Consider the following 22329-nt stretch of genomic DNA (forward strand, 5'->3'; position numbering starts at 1 on the left):
CTAATTTTTTTGTAGAGACGGGGTTTTGCCATGTTGCCCATGCTGGGCAACTGAGCGTAGTTTTTTGGTGGACACAGGTGGACTGCTTGAGTGATCTGCCTGCCTCAACCTCCCGAAATGCTAGGATTACAGGTGCTAGCCACCACGCCCGGCTTCAAGTCTTGTTTTTTTTTTTTTTCTCATTGGTAATTTTTGGGCCTATTGTCAATATTAAATTAGATATAGTATCTGAAAGTCTTTAGCTCGCTCATTAGAGTTGCTCAGTAAATGTTATTCTCTCTTCAAAAATAATAATTTAAAAAATCATCAAGAATCATGTGGTTTTTAACAAAATGAGGCAATGTGGCCTAGTAGAAAGAGCTTGGTATGGGAGTCACGATATCGCACGTTTATTTATTTTATTTTATTTTATTTTATTTTTTTTTGAGACGGAGTTTCACTCATGTTACCCAGGCTGGAGTGCAATGGCACGATCTCGTCTCACCGCAACCTCCACCTCCTGGGTTCAGGCAATTCTCCTGCCTCAGCCTCCTCGCACGTTTATTCTTAATTTTGCCTCTAATGATCTACGTGACATTGCCCAAGTCATTAAATCTCTCCAGTCCTCAAGTTTCCAATTTTTTGAGTTTTATCCCAGTTCTTCTTCACTGTTATCACAGAATGCTGTGGTATTATGGGTAATACATTGGTTTCAGATTAAGATTTTAAATCTATCATGCTGTCAAATGAGTTTTCTATAAAGAAAATCTACTGATTTGACATGTGGGTAGTTTACTAGTTAGTTATGTACTGAAATAAAAATAGGTGACATTAGCTGAATTGAATGTTAAAGTGTAAGCCTTCTCAACTTGGGACAATATCACTTTTTAGGGGAACTTGAAATATGTGGATTTGGGTTTTTGGTTGTCCAAAGATGGCGATGCTACTGTCAATTAGTGGATGGAGGCAGATAAACTAAAGATACTGTAAGGCCTGGGACACTCTGCGTAATGAATTATCACACCCAAAGTGGCATTGGTCTTACCTACTGAGCAACACTGTTCTGGAGTGTAAAGGTGTAAAGATGTAGAGGACACAATCTATTTCCTCTAGGCATTTTCCATCTAGTGATGAAGTCAGCTATGTAGATCAGTAATGCAAGGTGGGTTATGATAAGGGCTAAACTGAACTATACACACAATTTTTCTATCACCAGAAACCTATGAAAGTTTGTAGGGATGTGAGGATTTGTTTTTAGGCCTTAGAGGTTAGATGGTGTTGGGATGGGAGAAGCCTGTGGGAATAGCTTGAGTAGAGACTTGGCATTTGAAAAAACAGGGATAGAAAACTAGGGACAGATGTGAGATACATTGTTGAGCTAGAATGGACAGAAAGGGGGGTGAAGATGACTGAAGTTCTTGGTTATACCTGTAATAACATTAGAAATATGGAAACATCTTTTTGGAGTGTGTGGGGAGAAATTTTGAGTTCTTTTCTTGAGACATTAAATTTGAGGTAGAGATGAGACAAGAGGCATGTTGTACTGGGGCTCAAATGACAGATTGAGCCCGCAGACAGATTGAGAATCATCAGATGGTTGTTGAAGCCTTGAGATGAGCTCAGATTTTCAAGGAGAGTGTGTGGGTTCAAAGTTAAAGCACTGTGGGAAGCTTTGTCATATAAAGGGAGAAAAGAAGGAGAAAAACTATTCGAGGAACTAGAGGAAGAATAATAACAAAGTTATGCTGGGACTGGGGTCTGCAGTGTCATCAAAGCCAAGTATGAAGAGAGATTAAACACATGAAAGAGAGAGAGAGAGAAAGAGAAAGAGACAAGAGAGGAAACACCCAAGGGTGTGTACAGTATAGGGGGCGGGGGTGCAGCATCAGACACTACAGAAGATTGAGGAGCAATCATTACATTTTCAATTTCAAATTTAGGACAATATTTTTAAAAGGTCATCTTATAAGTTTGCTTTCATTTCTAGTCTGATAAATGATTGCCTCTGTTGGCATAAACGTGTGTTGATCAAGAGAGAAGTTGTACTTCACGTAATATCAAAATAAAAAAACACATTCTTCTGTGTTCTTAATGTTCCTTGCAGGATATGGTCTCTGTGCAGCCAAAGCTCAATATCCTATCGCTGATTTGGTAAAGATGCTCACTGAGCAAGGCAAAAAAGTCAGGTAAGTGTTTGCAGTGGAGAGGCCTGCAGTGCGTGTAAGATGTGTGGGTGGAGAAAAGGAAATACAGTGGACCCTTGAACAATGTAGGGGTTGGGGCACTGACACCTCCATACAGTTAAACATCCATAGGTAACTTTTGACTCCCCAAAAACTCACTTACTAATGGCCTACTACTAATCAGAATGCTTACTGATAACATGAACAAAATCTGTATCAATTAACATATTTTTTATGTGTATTAAATACTAGAGAAAGGAAAATGTTACTAAAAAAATCATGAGGAAGAGAAAATATATTTACTATTCATTAAGTGGAAGTAGATCATCATAAAGATCTTCATCCTTGTCTTTATGTTGATTGACATGAGAAGAAGGAGGAAGAGGAGCTGGTCTTGCTCTCATGAGTGGCAGTGGCAGAAGAAAATCTGTGGATAAGTTGACACTCGCAGCTCAAACCCATGTTGTTCAAGGGTCAGCTGTAGATGGTTTCTGAAAAAGATGACTGTTTCTTAAAGTGGTGTTTTACATATATAATCCTAGGTAAAGAGGTTAAGTTGTTAACGAACAAGCCCTATAATAGTCTTAGCTGTACTATTTAGTTTTTGCTGTCCCTGGATTAGCATCAACTCTAAATATTGTAGACTCCTTTTAGAAAAGGAAATTTTGTCATTCTAAATTCCTGGATGTTTATTAATGGGGAAATCAGAAACCTTGTTTCTCTGTGGTTTGATTTGAGGAAAGAGGTCAAGCAAAGCATTTTAACTGTATCAAGTTGTATCTTCTTGGTTTCCAGTCACACTGAAGAAAAACAAAAGGTCTTAAAAGAGAGGCCTTGAAGAGCAAGACCAAATAATAAACCTGTGCGCTGATTACTGTTTTGTTGACTTAGCTCTCATATGCTCAGGGTGGAAAAGACTGCTGAAAGTGTTCTTTTTATAAGGCTATACGCATTTTGAAATATAAATTGGAGCAGCAGCGGTTCCTGCCACTTGCCATTTGGGCATTGGCCTGCTCTTAGGAGGATATTAAGCAGAATGGCAAAGTTGAGGACTCTGCGGTCCTAGCTTATTCTCCATGACGTTGGATAAAGGGTTTGAGGAACGTACAAATACGGCCATTGAGTGATGAACTTGGTGACCCTCAAGGTACTTTGCATCTGTCCTGCTCACCTTTGGGTCCCCATTCTGGAACTCTGACGTTATTTAAGAGTCAGAGAGCCTTTGCAGTTACCTCTGGTAGGACAACTGCTGCCCATTTTGTGGGGTGGCTGGTTCACTAGTAGTTGCATTGATGTGACACTGTAAGTCAGAGAAACAAGGTAACTCATTAAATAGAATTAGTTTGTTTACTAGGGCGTTAATGTATGTGGACAAAGCTGTTAATTTCTGTTCATAAGAGTTTTAGACATCAACCTTATGCTTTTGTCTGGAGACAGATGATGAGAAAATAAGCCAAACATTGTACAGTCAGACAACTTGTGCTGGACTGGATGCAGAGTCCTAATCTCTGGCTGGAATGCCCCAGCTACTAGCAGTGGTAAAAGAAGCTTAGATGATGAAATCAGGGGGCTACCTAAATTGTGTCGGTGTCAGCAGTTATGTCAGCTGTGCTTAATTTCTTCCTTTCCTTCTTTCCTACACTTCCTTTCTTCTCTCACTCCTTCTCCACTCCTTCCTCCAATCTGTAGTTTGTCTTTGTCAAATATATAGAATCAAAATACCATTTTGTGGTGGCACCAGCGTATCTGTGATATGATTTTCATGTTTATTGATAATCTTAGATGAATTGAAGATAGAAGATGAGAAAAGTCATTGACCTTATTTTAAAATTTTTACATAAGAAGTCTACTTTTCTTTTTTTTTTTTTAGTTATGTATTCCATTTTTTACACAGGATATTAAGCTGTGCTTTTTTAAAGTCATCATTTTGCTACTGATGGCATTTGTAGGCCTGCAAGGACAAAGGATGTGTTAAACAACGTTTTATGATATTCCTAAAATGAAATTGTTTTCTCTATTCAGTCCACATGTGAAAAAGTCTAATGTATTCGTAATGCCCTCTTTAACCACATAAATGTTTAGGAGATGAGTGGCAATCATAATAGAGAAAGAAAGATGCCTTTCATGTCTTATTCTTAGGAAAGGGAAGGATTAATTTGACATATCTCTCTTGTTACCCATTGATAAGCCTAGGTTAACTAGACGTCTTGGAAAGTCAGTCCAGTGTTAGATAGGTGGATGTGGAGTGAAGAGCATCGTGACTGTAGTGCAGCTTGAAGGGGCAGGACCCTAAGGGAAATGTCAGAGGAAATAAGAGAGATGGGGAAAAATGATCTGAAAAGAAAAGAGATAAGACAAATGAATTTTTTTGTTTCTGATCTGATTAAAATTAGAATTTTATCTAAGAGGACATGATATAAACTTCTGTTGTAGAATGATTTCTGTCACACTGCTTGGGAAAAGTAATTACTTGATGAAAGGTTTATGAGAAATATTTGATTATACATATATGAATAGTTTTTCAGTTCTACATTTTTTATTGAAGTAATTTTGTGAATAGGACGTTTCATGAGAAAGCTTTGCATTGCTTCACGTAATTGTTAACATAGTTCAAATAATTTTATAAATTATTATGTGGGATCAGAATAAGATTTTAATTCAGTCTCTATTTGTAAGTTATTTATAGTCATCTTTCATATTAAAGGTGAAATTATATATTAATATATCATAGTGTTTTTTTTACTATAGTGTGTTGAATTTTCAACATGAAATTTGTAACAAATTGTGTAAATCTTCCATTTGAATTAAATGGAAGAGGACTATTCTTGCTAAAATGATGACAGTAGATCATCATATTTTTCTGTGTTAATTTTTTTTTTATTAAAAGAGACTTGTAGAAACTTTTGTGATTTTGCTTTGTGTGTAGCTTATCTTTTCACAGGAGAAATGCAAATATTCTTTACAAAGTTAGATGCTAGCTTTTTCCTTTTTTTTTTTTTTTTAAAGGGGCAAACGTCTATTTGAACAAGAGATGGCTGCAGCAGTTACCTCGTATTTTAATGAAATAAATCTGTATTTACAGTGTGCAGTAATTTAGTCCTTTCATCACTCTGTGGAGCTCCCACGGTGTTCATTGAGTACAGCTGCTGGGCCTCTGGAGTTAGTAGGTCTTTGTGCCTCAGGACCCCAGCATGCCTAGCATCCAGATGTGGTGACGTATTCACACACATCCCCTGTGGAAATGTGCCAGTGTGGACATATGATTGTCATCAATTAGTTACGCCCAAGTGGTGCCAAGAAAAATCGCATCTGTCATACAGTCTGTCTGGCTTCATGGCCCGTGATTGATTTAGAGACACTCCTGTTTTCCTTTACTTTGGCCATAGTCATAACATGCTCACAAAGAGCTAAGATTGTATAATGAAGCACATGACATTTCATGATAAGAACTCATTTTAGAATGTCATGAAAGTTCACTGGCTTAGGCTTTCTTTAGTGTCCAAGGTATCATTGCTTCCCAGAAGCTCAGAATGCCTGTATAGGTTACCTTACTTCTGCTTGATGTCTAAAAGCATTTTATGACAACAATCTTATGATGCAAGAGCCACAGATATTTTTTCTTTTTCCTTCCCAATTTTTGGATTGATTATATGATAGGCTTTTCATTATAAAGCAGAGATAGTATTCCCATTGAGTAATTATAAAGGGGTAGAATTTTTTTCTTTTTTTATAATTAATCACTGCTTGATTTTTTTCTATAAATCATAATTGCTTGCATTATTATAGAAGTCATTTGCATTTATTAAACACCTTTCAATTTCTTTTTTTTTTTTTTTTTCTGAGAAGGAGTTTCTCTCTTGTTGTCCAGGCTGGAGGGCAGTGCCACGATCTTGGCTCACTGCATCTGCCTCCTGGGTTCAAAGTGATTCTCTCCTGCTTCAGCCTCCCTAGTAGCTAGGACTACAGGCACACATTAGACACCTGGCTAATTTTTGTATTTTTGGTAGAGATGGGGTTTCACCATGTTGGCCAGGCTAGTCTTGAACTCCTGACCTCAAGTGATCCACCCGACTTGGCCTCCCAAAGTGCTGGGATTACAAGCATGAGCCATTGTGCCCAGCCTCAACTTGTTTGATTGACTAACTGATGTTATGTATTGATTTCCTGTTAATGTTCTACAATATCTTTCTATGAATAATTTACTAAGAAATTTATTGCTAGGTACTGAACATACAAGGTTGCATAAGTGCAATTCTCAAAAGTTTATAGTTATGAAGAAATCTCTACTAAACAGATGAATCAGTGAATGAACTCCATTTAATGTAATAGTATGCTAAGACAAGTAGAGTAGTAGGGTAAGAATCCAAAGAGCAGTTATCTGTCCGGGAAATATTTTAAACTTTTTACAACCTGAAATATTTTGCATGTTTTAAAAAATATTTTTATTTCTTTTTGCATACTGTCTAAACATATATAGCTGCCTGTAATATTTGCAGCCTAATAATGTTTTACAGTCTTGTGCAATATGGCTATAGATTTAATATATGTAATTTTTACTAAGAAATTGATTCTTTGAAGACACTTAAAAATAAAATATTTTGTCTATCTAACTGGATTTTCCTTTTTTTTTTTTTGAGTCGGAATCTTGCTCTGTCACCCAGCTTAGAGTGCAGTGGCACGATCTTGGCTTACTGCAACTTCTGCCTACCAGGTTCAAGCGATTCTCCCACCTCAGCCTCCCAAGTAGCTGGAATTACACATGTGCACCACCATGCCCAACTAATTTTTGTAATTTTAGTGGAAACAGAGTTTTGCCATGTTGCCCAGGCTGGTCTCGAGCTCCTGACCTCAGGTGATCCGCTCACTTTGGCCTCCCAAAGTGCTGGGATTATAGGCATGAGCTGCCATGCTCTGCCAGGATTTTCCTGTTTTTCATTGACTAAATGTGATTCAGATAACCAAAGTTAGCCTTCTTGGATTTGTTATGTTTTTGGGTGGAGGAAGAGTCAAGGCTTGCAGATTGGTAAAGCAATAAAGTCATGTACTTCTGATGAGAATAGAAACTAGGCCAGTTAAAAAGATCTAGTAGAGTATTTGAATAATGAGATAGATGCTATTCAGCAGTTTCATGTCAGCTTTGTAATACTTTTTAAAAATAAAGATACAACTATTCATAACCATTCATTGAACAATAATTATAATATATAATATTCTTTCTCAGGCTACTGTTGTAGGTCCCAGGGATACCTCAGTGAAGACAACAGATGAAAATTCTTGGTCTTAAGAAATTTACATTAATTAATTAATTGATTAATTAATAGGCTTCAAGATAATCTGAATTGGAGATTCTAACTCCATTTGTCTCCAAGTTTGATGTTACTTGAAAAACTGGAAAACAGCTATAGCATATGTTATTATATCAGAGTTTCAGAGTTACAGCTGCCACTATTTGGCCTGGAATTAGCCAGTGCCTTTGGTTTTCTTAAAGAATTTGGTGTGTTTCTTTGCACTTTGCTCTGGGGCTGCCTTCTTGAAAAACATGGTGGCAGGATAGTGGGTATGGGTTATTTGCGTAATTGGTCAAATGAGTGATACTTTGATGGATGAGAGGAAAACCAAAGAAAATATGTGCATTCACTCACATCTATGTTCAACCTATTGTGTGGAGTTGCTAGTAATCGCCCAGATCGAAGGTGTCTGTTACGGTCCTAGAAAATGACCACCTTATCCCAGATTGGCTTTATCTTGTCCACAGCATATTGATGTGGTGGAAAGAACAAAAGACTGTGTTAAAGCCTGTGCTTTAGGTGGTTTGTAAAGGTTCTTTTGGTCATACCACTCTGAGATGCATTCCTTAGAAACTCTTGTCACAGGCGTTCCTGTGATCTGAGGAGAAAATGCTCACTATTGATGAAATCATTGTCACTGATCATCAGGGTGATTTTTAGCTTCTGGTTCTAGTGTTAGTTATAGGAAACTTTGTGAGCTGAGTTTTCACAGTGCATGTGAACAACTAAATAAGAATCTTGCTTATAAATAATTTTCATCTTATTGAGCTCATTAGCCATTGCATTCCAAGAGCCATTCAATAGCATCATCAAAATTATTCAGACAGAAAGATGACATTATGTATAATTTTAACTAAATCTCTATAATATGCCGGAATGTAATATTTGAGAGTTAGTTGCAAACTGAATTTTTTTTTTCTAATATCGTTCTTCATAATCTCGTTGGCTATTTTAAAATCAAAACAGTGTCAGTAGTCATACAGTTTCTATTCTGGGCCTGGTAGTTGGATTTGGTTAATTGATGGAAAAGTCAGATTTGGGCACAATCTATAATTAATCTCCTCAGAACAGAAAAGGTAGTTTTGGGACATGGTTTCATAGAGGTCTGCATTGATGTTTGGTCTAGATCATCTGAGCTGATCCTCTTCAGGTGACATGTCATCTCTTTGGGTGGCCTCAGTGTCACAGGCCACATGTACAGATGGAAAATGTGACTGTAGCCTATCAGACATTTCTCATTCACATTCACAAGACAAAGTCTGTTATTCTGCATTAGAAAAATTGTCCCCCGAGATGTTTTCATAAGCTCTCTGACTTTCATAATTTTTTTTCTCTGAAAAAGGGAAGGCCATAGATGAACAACAGAATTCAGAAATAGAGTAGCAGTTCAGCCCTTATTTGCCTTTGAAAAACGAAAGAAAAGTACAAAGTGTTCTCTAATTCTGGCTGTTGGAAAATTCTAGGAAATTAAATGAACACTTTTTCCCCCCCATTGGGAATTGTATGAGTGAATTCATCAGAACCACTGCGTCTAAGAAGGACTTTCACAATTTTAAAAGGCTAGGTGTTTATTCCTTTGCCTGAGAAGCTTTACCAGAGATGTTGGTTCTACCACCTATCTCATTCATTAGTTTTTGTGGACAGCAATTGCCTAGTCAGGATTTTTTTTTTTTTTTTTTTTTCTCACTTTGTTACATGTTTCCCTTCAGATGGATAGACCAGCCCTACCCAGTTGGTCCAGGCCTTTTCACCAGCAAGGATATAATTTGCCTAACAGGAACAATTACCCTGCTGACACCATGATTTGGAAGTTTTTATTCAGAACTGATACACTAAAATGATTGCTTAAAAAACCCCTTTTCCTTTTGCTTTTAATAGTGTGATTTATAACTGTCCACCGGAAGCTCTGATCAGCATGTGATAAACCAAAGAAACCTGCCTTTGCAGTGAGTTTATCATATTTTTCACAGGTTAAATGCATAAATGTGAAAAAGTACTGAATATAGTAACAAATCCTTTGATTACCTCCAGAGACCCTCCTGAGAACATAACATTGCCACATACAAACACAATTTCAAAGGTCCTTGAGGTGTAGCCCATACTAGGGACTCTTTATTCTCTCTACAGTGGAATTTCCAGCCTGTTTTTGGGGCAGAACACTGTGCAAAAATTTTTGGTATAATTTATAAATGAAGAATTCCTCCCTTAAGAAGCAGTTGGATTGGAAGACCTTTAAGTTCTATTTTAACTGTTAAAGTTTTATGGATTTATAAATATTTATGGTTTAAAAACAAGAGAAGTTAGTAGACATTTAACAAACGAGGCTTCTTTTTATTTTCTGTTTATGTCTTTTGCTTAATTTGTCAACCTCCTAGACGGTTATCATAGCATATTTAGGAAAATTGTGGGATGATAGTATTGGGAGGACAGAATTCCAAAATCCTCAATATACATTGTCCTATCTCCAGTTTGATTTTAAAATGTAAAGCAGAGTAAATAAGGGAAAGTAACTCTGAACGTCTGGAGTATGGGCACAAGTTTTGCATAGTGACTCACAAAACATGTAAACAAATAGTTGAAGGTTGTAAAGAGCTTATTTATTTATTTTTTTTAAAACTGGCGATCCTTGCCACTATTTATAATAGGAGAGGCTGCAAAATGGAAAAAAACACTGTAAATAATTTAGAAAGGGGCCCAATTGTACTTGTGGTTTCTTTGTGTAATTGTTGAATTGGGATACACAATTTAATTAACCATTCTTAATAGTTTATTGCTGAACTAGGTCTGGTATTTCCATAATGCAAGAAGCAAAATGCAGTTTATTTGAACAGTTGTGGTAGGATCCATGTGGTGATGTTTTATATTAATAGCCCCACATGCCCAAGAAAACTGCTTCTATGCACCCTGGTGCATAGCATATTGTCTATATATATTAATACATATATATATATATATAATATATGTATATTATCCTACAATAATATTGTCAGGACATATTGTCTCCATGGTCTATGATCATGGGAATTTCTGTTGTGGCCCCTTTAAAGATGTGGTGTCTGAAATCTAATGTAAAGTTGTGAAAAACTCTAAGAATGAGGTTTATGTCACCATATATTATAAAAGAGGGTTTTAAAAAATAGTACTTTTTGAATTGCTTCTTTTTCAAATTTTACCCAGTATACTCAGTATTCATGAATAGTTCTTATATATACTCATATTTGTTTTTATTCTCCTTGGTTAATTTAAAAGAGTCTGAAGATCAGGTTGTTTCATTTGAGTAGATTATGCTACTTTTTTTGAACTGTGCCTGGGTCTATTCTTAATTGATGACTGAAGGCTGAGCTTTTTTATTAACTAATGTTCCATGAAAGGCTTTATTGTTTTCATACTTGGGAGAGGAAAATAGTAAATTTTGTTGAAAAAAAAATTTTTTTTTGCTTCAAGATATTGAAGAGATTATCCTAACTTGATGACATTTGTTGTATGTATCAACCAAGGAAACAGTATTTTTTTGCCTAATCATATCTGTTAAATGGTTAAAAATGGCCCTTTGAAATTTGAATCTATCAGAGTAAATGTGTATTTGAATGTTAGTTTTGACCAAGTTTCTAGGGACCCCAATGTTTATAATTATTGGCCTCAATCTAGATTGACTACACAGTTTTTTAATACTTTTGATGTAGCTACAAATACAAATAATTTCTGGCTTTTACTGGACTCTATTGATTTTTACTGGCATTATAAGATAAAAATTAGAAAAGCAACCCAGTAAGTGTTGACATTAAATCAACATTTGTTTTAATGTGAAAATGTGTGCTTCTTTATATTGATTATTAAAAATATGTACTTATTTGAAAAACACAGAAGAACATTTATATTATTATACAAAAACATATTTGAGCAGGATAATTGCTGTGTACATTTATTGAAGACTTATGTTTGCCAGATGTTGGTCTAATGCACGTTGTATGGAAAGCTCTTTACACAAACTATCTCATTTAAATGTCTTAATAGTCCTTTAGGAGATTTTATTATCAATCCCATGGTACCCATAAAGGAATGGAGTTGCACAGAAGTAAATTGTCCAAATGCTTTGAACTCTGGCAGTGGCAATCTAGAACTCTTAACTGCTACCCTATGTGGCTTTTCTAAATTCTTTCTCTAAAAAGAAACATAGAAAGTGTATGAATCAGTATACCCTATTGGGAACACTATGTTGTTTAAAACCCCTTTTCTCCTCTCTCTTTCATTGAGTCCCTGCAGTAGAGTGCCAGGAACTGATGAATAAGACGTGGTTCATTCTTATACTCAGGGAACTCTTGGAGGGCACAGTCATGTCGACCAGTTATGTTATTGTATACTAGATACATAAAGGAAGAATTCTGAAAGCGTGTAAGATCTTTCTATGACCTCATTTTAGTAGTTCTTTTCCTTCTGTAGAATCTTGTCATGGTGAGGGATAGCTGATTCTGTTTTTTCAAGCATGTATATAATAAAAGATAATTTTCATAGTTGAAAGAGAAGAACTAAAGGGTTGGTAGGCTTTGCATGTTGAAATTCTGGATATTCTTCATGTGATGATGGAACATTAATGAGCTTTGGCCATCAGTTCCTGGAAATTGCTCATTACGGCCAACCAGTGTCTGATATAATTAATTTTAATACATACTTTGGAGATTAGCCAGTTACATGTGCCAGAATTTTTTATAAACTCACATTGACTCATCAGTGTGCAAATATATATCTCCACACATTTGACTGTATTCTGTTATTTTTCTCAAAACATTGGCATTCTCTTGTAATAACCTTGCATGTGTTTTTCTCTGACTTTAGAGTCATAAAATTTAGTGTAATAAATTACTATGCAAGTAGATATAAAATGATCTGTCCTTTGGGATATTAGGCATAACATGATGGTTATGTTGGCAATTATTTACTCTTTACAACTAGCTCAACAGAAACATTGTCTTTATGCAGTCTGCAGCTGATCAAGACATCAAAATAAGAACTAACATATTTAGAGGTCCTTAATTTCTAATTTGGTCCAAGATACCTCAGTTAAAGCCTCAAGATGGTAGCCAGATGGATTAATTTAAAGATGACGAAAACACTATTCAAAACATGAAATTAAACAAAATAAGCTGGAATCAAGGAGGGATATAAAATTGAAATCCAAAAGTAATCACAAAGTTTATATTGGGTTATTTAGCTAAAATACAAGACCTAGTTCACTGAATTTTAAGCCTGGAAAGCTTTGTGGTAGGCAGAATGGTGGTCTCCCAAAGTGTCTACATCCAAATCCTCAAAATGACTGTGTTGCCTTACATGGCAAAAGTGACTTTGTAGATTTGATGAAGGTGAGGATTTTGAGATGGGGAGATTATCTTGGATTATTGGTGGGCTCAGTATTGTCATTAAAAGAGGAAAGCGGGAGGATCGGAGTTAAAGAAGATGTGACAGTGGAAGCAGAGGTTAGAGTGATATGGCCCTCCCCCCCCCAACCAAAGAAAGAGGGAAGACTGCAGAAGCTGGAAAAGGTATGGGATGGATTTTGCCCTAGAATCTCCAGCAGGAATTTTTAAATTTTTATCTTTTTATTTCAATAGGTTTTTGGGGAACAGGTGGTGTTTGGTTGCATGGAAAAGCTCTTTAGTGGTGATTTCTGAGATTTTGGTGCACCCATCATCCCAGCAGTGTACACTGTACCCAATTTGTAGTCTTTTATCCCTTGCCACCCCAACCCTTTTCTCCAAGTCCCCAAAGTTCAATGTATCATCCTTATACCTTTGCGTCCTTATAGCTTAGCTCCCACTTGTGAGTGAAAACACATAATGTTTGATTTTCCATTTCTGAGTTACTTCACTTAGAATAGTAGTCTCCAGTTCCATCCAGGTTGCTATGAATGCCATTGTTTCATTCATTTATATGGCTGAGATACCATATTTTTTAAATCCACTCATTGATTGATGGGCATTTGGGCTGGTTCCATATTTTTGCGATTGCAAATTGTGCCACTATAAACATATGTGTGCAAGTATCTTTTTTGTATAATGACTTGTTTCCCTCTGGGCAGATACCTAATAGTGGGGATTGCCGGATCAAATGGTAGATCTACTTTTAGCTCTTTAAAGAATCTCCACACGGTTTACCATAGTGATTGTACTAGTTTATATTCCTACCAGCAGTGTAAAAATGTTTGCTTTTCACTGCATCCACACCAACCTCTATTATTTTTTTTGATATTTTGGTTATGGCCATTCTCGCAGGATTGAGGTGGTATCGCATTGTGGTTTGGTTGGCATTTCCTTGATAATTAGTGATGTTGAGCGTTTTTCCATATGTGTGTTGGCCATTTGTATATCTTCTTTTGAGAGTTGTCTATTCATGTTCTTAGCCCACTTTTAGATGGGATTGTTTGTTTCTTTCTTGCTGATTTGAGTTTTTTGGAGATTCTGGACATTAGTCTTTTGTCAGATGTATAGATAGTGAAGATTTTTTCTCCATGGGTTATCTGTTAACTCTGTTTATTATTATTATTATTTTTGCTGTGCAGAAGCTTTTTAGTTTAGTTAAGTCCCATCTATTTATCTTTGTTTTGTATCATTTGCCTTTGGATTTTTGGTCATGAAGTCTTCACCTAAGCCAATGTCTAGAAGGGTTTTTCTGTTATTACAGAATCTTTATGGTTTTGGGTCTTAGATTTAAGTCTTTGATCCAGTTTGAGTTGATTTTGTATAAGGTCAGAAACGAGGATCCAATTTCATTATTTTACATGTGGCTTACAATTATCCCAGCACCATTTGTTGAACAGGGTGTCCTTTCCTGAAAAAATCTCTGAATTGTCAGAAAAAGAATTCAGAAGGTTGATTATTGAGATAATCAAGGAGGCACCAGAGAAAGGTGAAGTCCAAGTTAAAGAAATAAAAAACATGATAAAGGATATGAAAGGAAACATCTTCAGTGACATAGAGGGCATAAATTAAAAAACAATCACAACCTCTGGAAATTAAGGACACAGAGAAATGTAAAATGCATTGGAGAGTCTCAGTAATAGAATTGAACAGACAGAAGAAAGAACTTCAGAGATCAAAGATAAGGCTTTTGAATTAATCCAGTCCACCAAAGACAAAGAAATGAGGATTTTAAAAAATGAACAAAGCCTCCAAGAAGTTTGGGACTATGTTAAATGTCTAAACCTAAGAATAATTGGTGTTCCTGAGGAAGAAGAGAAATCTAGAAATTTGGAAAACGTATTTGAGGGCATAGCGAGGAAAACTTCTCTGGCCTTGCTAGAGAGCTAGACATCCAAATAACACCTGGGAAAGCTCAAAGAACACCTGGGAATTCATTGCAAAAAGATCCAGAAGGAATTAAGGCTTCTTGACATCTTGATTTTTTCTTTTTTAGTCCAGGTGTTTCCAGGTTCAGGGGTGCCCTAGTTCTCTTGAGAGGATGTTTCTCCAGGTTCTTGGTCTATTGCCCTCTCAAGAATGAGAGAGGAGAACATGGCACAGTGCGCTCATAAAAGTAAATGCCAGACTCAAAAGTGTTTGTAGAAAGTGATTTATTTAAAGCAGAGAGAGAAAAATGAGGAGAGAGAAACAGCTGACTCTCACACTGAGTGAGAGGAAGAAAAGCCGCTCTCATACTGAGTGAGAAGGGTTCCCAGAGGGGGAAAACCAGAGGAGGAAAGCTCCTCTCACACTGAGTGAGAGAATCCAGAAGGATGGAATCCAGGAGAGGAAAGACAGCTTCCACACTGAGGGGTAGGGAATTGAGAGAGAGAGATGGAGTTTAGGAGGGGAAAAGCAGCTTCCACCAGGGAGTGATCATGGAAGGGGACCCAAACATGGAGTCCAAAGGGGTGTGGAAGAAGGGGACTTTTTTTTTTTTTTTTGAGACGGAGTTTCGCTCTTGTTACCCAGGCTGGAGTGCAATGGCGCGATCTCGGCTCAACGCAACCTCCGCCTCCTGGGTTCAGGCAATTCTCCTGCCTCAGCCTCCTGAGTAGCTGGGACTACAGGCACGCGCCACCATGCCCAGCTAATTTTTTGTATTTTTAGTAGAGACGGGGTTTCACCATGTTGACCAGGATGGTCTCGATCTCTTGACCTTGTGATCCACCCACCTCGGCCTCCCAAAGTGCTGGGATTACAGGCTTGAGCCACCGTGCCCGGCTAGAAGGGGACTTTTAACCCTTCTTTAGAACTTCCGCTGGGGTGATTGACTCTTAGTTTCTTCCCTCACCTGAGAAATTTAAACATAAACCGTTAAATCTCCCAGATGGAGAGACATGGGAGCGGGGCATGGCGCTGGGAAGTTCTTGCCCTTAAAACTACGCCCCTCTGTGGACCCAGAAAGAGAACACATTCTCTCACGGGGAAACTGATTTTGGACTTCTGACCTTCAGAACCATTAAGTGATAACAAATTTGTGTTATTTGAAGGCACTAAATTTGTGGTGGTTTGTTACAGCAGCAATATGAAACGAATACAGACTTTAAATGTCATACATAACAGCTATTCTTAGTCTTAAGTTCTCCCCGGTCAGGTTTTGGGAAGAGCAGTGGGCCTGGTGGGCCTGGGGGAAGCAGGAAACACTTATTGGTGATCTGGATTGGGAAATTAGGAAATATTTTTGGTGGTCCAAGATTAATTTTAACACCTCAAAAGAGCACAAGTGATTAATTTGAGAGGCAGTTAGTACTATAGGGTTGAGCTAGGGCAATATCATGTAGTTATTCAGGAAATCCTGGGCTCCCTCTAAGCTGCTGCTTGCTCTTACTAGTGGTTAAGACCATTGGTTGAGATCCCTCCCCACCTTCCACAAATAAAAGGCTATCCCAGCTTCCATAATGGTCTTGATCATGCCCACTGCCAACCATTCTTTGAGTTATAAGTAAAATACTCTTGGATTCTTTTTGGATTGAACTGGGGGTTATGCATGAGGGCAGATTGAGGGCAGATTCTTTTTTGTGGCCCACAAAAAAGAAGCCTGAAATTTCCTTAGATAAAGTATTTGTTTTAAATTGTTAACAGAAAGCTTTTTTTAAAATAAAAAATTTCAATTCTTTCTTTTGCATTTGAACATTTTCTTCTCTTCTGTGAAAACAAAAAATATTTGGTAATCTTCTGTGGTTTATTTGAAAATCACAGTTTTGCCTTTTTGTTTTCTAGCCAATTGATCTAGAATTTTTTTTTTTTTTTTTTTTTTTTTTTTTCCACTGGTGTGTGTGTGTGTGTTTTGACAGAATCTCATTCTGTCCCCAGGCTGGAGTACAGTGGTACAATCTCTGTTCACTGCAACCTCCGCCTTCTGAGTTCAAGTGACTCTCCCGCCTTAGCCTCCTGAGTTAGCTGGTGCTACTGGTGTGTGCCACCATGTTAGCTAATTTTTGTATTTTTAAGTAGAGACAGGGTTTCATCATGTTGATCAGGCTGGCCTTGAACTCCTGACCTCAGGTGATCCACCCGCCTCGGCCTCTCAAAGTACTGGGATTAGAGGTGTCAGCCATGGTGCCCAGCCAGAGTGTGTTATTTTTTAAGTTGTTAGGTACTTTGTGTTTCTCTTGAACCTTATGCAGGTGCCCTCTGATCCTTTTAATCTGCAGTTCTCTGAACTAAATCTGGATATTTATTTTCATCATTGGGTCTAGTCAGTGATAGAAGAGTACCTTTGATAACTGGGGGATAAAGTCCCTGAGTTAATTTGAATGTTGATTTGAAATTGATACAGTTGAAGTACAATTTGGCATTAACTTTGAAAGAAAATCAGCTGATTAATAATGCAATACAATACTTTAGATATATTACTAATAATCTCTGTTAAAGTGAAATGACCTTTTCAATCTCAAATTTTTTATTTTAAAATACATTCTTTTGGAAGTGATTTTGTTCCATTATTATTCAAAAATAATCACCTGCTAGGGCTCTAAAATGTAATTACAGGATCTCTGCCTTTGTTGGGGCACAATCTCTGTGCCTTTCTTTGGTTTGCCCATAAAATGCTTAGAACATTGAGTTAAAATATTGTCAGTGCACCCATGTCTACCAAACAGTGCATTAAAATACAAATTAATAAACTACAGTTTCAATGTAAGTTCTTCTTGGCAGAGATTTGGATGTTAAACTTCGTAAAATCTATTTTGTTAGGAATTTTCAAGGAATTATAATCTGGGGATAAAACAAAAATATGGACTCTATCTACATAATCAAATATCCATTCAGCAAAGTGTACAGGTGGTTAAATATTTCTAACAACTACTCTCTGATTACAGATCAGTTTTCAGTGAAGTAGCTATCAGAAAAAGCATTAACAGTTTTTAATTTTTTTTCTTTCTCAGTTGAGGTAAGAGTAAGGGAACAGGGGCAAACTGCTTTGAGCTCTCTTTAAGACCATGCAGATATCTTTCTCTTCATCAGACTTAATTGTCTAGATTGAACATGTGCTGTTGATTTTTTTTTAATATATGGAGTTTCGCTCTGTTGCCCAGGCAGAATGCAGTGGTGCCATCTTGGCTCACTGGACCTCCGCCTCCCGGGTTCAAGTGATTCTCCTGTCTCAGCCTCCTTAGTAGCTGGGATTACAGGCATCTACCACCACACCCAGCTAATTTTTGTATTTTCAGTGGAGACCATGTTTCGCCATGTTGGGCAGGGACACAGCCACACCATATCTCTAGGATAGCTGACAGGAATCTGCAAATCAAAGAGGTCATAGATTGATTATGGTTCCAGATGGCACAACTGCAGACTTTGGAAAACAATGAGATGGAGTTTCTCTTTGGTTAATATTGTATTTATGTATATACACATATGTATAATTTGGAGGTAGTACTGGGGTCTGTGTACATTATATATATATATGGCAAATCCTCAAATAATGTCCTTTTGTTTAGTATAATTTTGTTGCCACTTTGATCAGAAAAAGAAATCAATTCCTAGCTGGGGCCGTTGTCTCTGTGGGGTTTACACATTCTCTCTATGTCTGCATGGGTTTTCTCTGGATTCTCTGCTGTCCACTCACATCTCAAAGATATCCATGTTAGGTGAATTGGTGTGTCTACATGGTCCCAGTCTGGGTAGGTGTGGGTGTCTGGGAGTGCACCCTGTGTGATGAGATGGTGTCCTGTCCAGGTCTAACCAGGTCTTTCTGCCTTTGGTAAATAATTATCTTATTTGATTTTATTAATCTTTCCTAACTGTATGTATAGCTCACATTTATTTCAGTGTTTTATATTAGAAGTGTTTTGGTCATTATTTAGAAGCTTGGTGATATTTTTGTGGCCGGAAATATGCTGTAGGAACTTAACTCTTATTTATATCAATTAGCCTGAGTAAAATTGGTTTCATTATATGTTGTTTCATTTAAAGTTCGACTTTCTAAGAAGTTGCACTTTCTAAGAACTTATGAATGATGTTAAGTGAGGACCTACTGTATATAAATGAATATATTACTGTATGAATATATATGCTTACACACACACACACACACACACACACACGTAGTCTAGTAATGGATTAGACCTTAGTAGGGAGTAAATTTCTGGTCACCAAAGGTATTTAAGCTGAGGTTGGAGGGATCTCTTCCAAGAAATAGTATAAACTGTATTTCTTTTTGAATTCATTCATTCATTCACTTCTTATGGAGCCTTTCCTGTGTGTCACACACTGTTCCTAGTATGGTGAAGACAGATAAATACTGGGCAAGAGGTTGGATTAAAAGACTTTAAAGACCTCATTATATCTGTGGTTGAAAGAAGTTGCTTGATGCTTTGGTGTCCTTTATCTTAAGTGCGGAGCTCTGCTTGTGTATTACCCACTCTGTGTTTTAGATACTCTTGTGTGTTCCCATCACATGTCTTCTGTGATGTGGAGTAGTACTTTATGTCATCCCCTGAGAGGCTGTAGGCTTTAACATCATGTGTATGACAGTATTTATCTCTGTACCCTTTTTTTTTTTCTCTGAGACTCTGTCACCTTGGCTGGAGTGCAGTGGCATGATCTTAGCTCACTGCAATCTCTTCCTCCTGGGTTCAAGTGATTCTCCTGCCTCAAGCTTCTTGAGTAGCTGGGCTTATAGGCACTTGCCATTATGCCTGGCTAATTTTTGCGTTTTTAATAGATATGGGGTTTCGCCATGTTGGCCAGGCTGGTCTCGAACTCCTGATCTCACGTGATCTGCCTATCTTGACCTTTCCAAAGGGCTGGGATTACAGGCATTTTTAGCCATTGCTCCCAGCCATCTCCCTACCTTTAATGAAGAGGTTAAAGTTGAATGGGAAGTCAGCTTTTGATAGAATAATGTTAATTTTTCATGGGAATTAATTTAATTAATTAATTAATTAATTAATTTAATTCCAGGCTAGGTGAATAGGTTTTTCAAGATTCAGGCTGGGCGTAGTGGCTCACACTTGTAATCCCAGAATTTTGGGAGGCCGAGGTGGGCGGATCACAAGGTCAGGAGTTCAAGACCAGCCTGGTCAACATAATGAAACCTTGTCTCTACTAAAAATACAAAAAATTAGCTGGGTGTCCTGGTGGGCACCTGTAAACCCAGCTACTTGGGAAGCTGAGGCAGGAGAATCGCTTGAACCTGGGAGGCGGAGGTTGTAGTGAGTAGAGATAGCCCCACTGCACTCCAGCCTGGGCAACAGTGCGAGACTCCATCTCCAAAAAAAAAAAAAAAAAATTCAAGAATTCAAGATTTACCAGAAAGTACAAGAGAACACAATCAGTGCTTTTAAAATGTAAGGTGATATTATTTATTAACATTATTGGAAGTTCACTACACTGAGAACATATATGGAAGAGCCTTGTTCCAGAGTTATGCTTTTATTTTTCTGAGGGAAATTATGCTTCCTGCATACTAAGATACTGAATGTTCAACTTCAATATTTGTAAATTGACTATGTATCTGGACTAATTCTATTTCTTTCTGTAGAGTTCAGATAGTACCATGAAAAAGCAGAGATGCCAAGAACAAAGTGTGCAGATTTGGAGGTAATACTGGGGTCTCTGTACATTATGTCCTGTCAAGTAAGGCCAGCTGTTCATTTGTTTCATGTCTAGGTTTGGAATTCACCCAGTTGCAGGCCGAATGCCTGGTCAGCTTAATGTGCTGCTGGCTGAGGCTGGGGTGCCATATGATATTGTGTTGGAAATGGATGAGATCAACCATGATTTCCCAGGTAAGTGATGGGGCAATGGTGAAGTTTAAATATTCTTACTATGAATAAAGCAGTGCCAGATTTGGGATATAAATTGTAGATTCAGTGAACACTGACTAGTCAGATGAAAAGGAACTTGTACATCGTAGATATGCAGTCAAAATTAAATAAGTGAAAGACAATATTGAATAAGGTACAAAAGAGTCATGAACAGCACAGGTAAATTTTTCTCCTCTGTGAAGAACTGTAAGATGGTGAAAACCTTGGGGTGTAGTGCAGAAATGTTGAAGATTGGGGATCTGGGCAGCCCTGGCTTTTGCATCCAGATCCTAACTCTGAGTAGCTTGTTACTCAACCTCAGACTCTTCATTTATGAGTGCTTCCGTTGATAATTGTCTGATTCTTGCCAGTTTCTGAGATTTTACTGGTTTCCAGTTGTACTAATGTATGACCGGTGAAGTAGTTTTCTCTTTCTTTTCTTTTTAAAAAGTACTAGAATTTCCCTAGATAAGGTGCTCTACTTTATAGCTGTCATAGGGCAGATGTCGAATGGTAATGACATTTGCCCCAAGCTTATGTTTGTTAAAATTAAACCACTTCCCTCTGGCAAATATCCACTGTAAGCTTAAGAAATGCTGTTTATTAGAAAAAAATAATGAAATTGTTTGAATATTTAGATTCACATGGCATTTTTTGGCACTATTTTAATGTAGTTTATATTGCAGTTCTTAAAGAGAAAACTTAGGCCATTTTAATTTTATGTCCCTTTTCAGGTTCCACTGTTATTAAATTATGTGTAATGCTAATCAGTTCCAGGAATTATGGACATGGCTTTAGTGAGGATTTTGATACCATTGTCTATTAGACATCAGATTGTATCTTAAGGAGTTATTTTATTTTTATGTTTTTTTTTAACTTTTATTATATATTCATGGGTACATGTGCAGGTTTGTTACCTGGGTATATTGTGGAATGCTGAGGGTTGGAGGTAGTGAGCATAGTACCCGACCCTTTTTCAACCCTTGCCCCTGTCCCTCCCTCCCCACTTTGGTAGTCTCCAGGTTCTATTGTTGCTATATTTATGTCCCTGAGTACCCAGTGTTTAGCTCCCACTTATAAGTGAGAATGTGCGGTATTTGTTTTTTTGTGCCTGTGTTTATTTGCTCAGGATAATGGCCTCCAGCTGTTTCCATGTTGCTGCAAAGAACATGATTTCCTTCTTTTTTTATGGCCTTATAGTATTCCATGATGTATACATACCATGTTTTCTTTATCCAGTCCACTGTTAATGGACACCTAGGTTGATTCTATGTCTTTGCTACTGTGAATAGTGCTGCAATAAACATGTTAGTGAATGTATCTTTTGGTAGAATGATTTGTTTTCTTTTGCATGGTGGGATTGCTGGGTCATATAGCAGCTCTAAGTTCTTTGAGAAATCTTCAAACTGCTTTTGACAGTGGCTGAACTAATTTACATTCCCCTGAACAGTGTGTAAATGTTCCATTTTCTCCACAGCCTTGCTAGCATCTGTTATTTTGACTTTTTACCAGTAGCTGTTCTTACTGTGTGAGATAGTAATTTCATTGTGGTTTTGCTTTGCATTTCTCTTATGATTAGTGATGTTGAGCATTTTTTCATGTTTGTTGACCACTTGTATGTCTCCTTTTGAGAAATGTCTGTTCATGTCTTTTGCCCATTTTTTAGGTGTTT

The 22329-nt window shown here is 37.2% G+C and overlaps 1 protein-coding gene across 2 annotated transcripts in view; it reads left to right on the top strand.

Moving 5' to 3' along the window:
- Positions 1 to 22329, top strand: part of NNT (nicotinamide nucleotide transhydrogenase) — a 93100-nt gene that overhangs the window by 67242 nt on the left and 3529 nt on the right. For both annotated transcript variants that reach the window (XM_017533178.2, XM_017533179.1), the window contains exons 19-20: positions 2084 to 2165; positions 20521 to 20639. In XM_017533178.2, the coding sequence (XP_017388667.1) occupies positions 2084 to 2165; positions 20521 to 20639 (201 nt within the window). The remainder of the gene's footprint in view (positions 1 to 2083; positions 2166 to 20520; positions 20640 to 22329) is intronic.

This window comes from Cebus imitator, unplaced genomic scaffold (assembly GCF_001604975.1).
Source record: "Cebus imitator isolate Cc_AM_T3 unplaced genomic scaffold, Cebus_imitator-1.0 Scaffold80, whole genome shotgun sequence".
NCBI lineage: Eukaryota > Metazoa > Chordata > Mammalia > Primates > Cebidae > Cebus > Cebus imitator.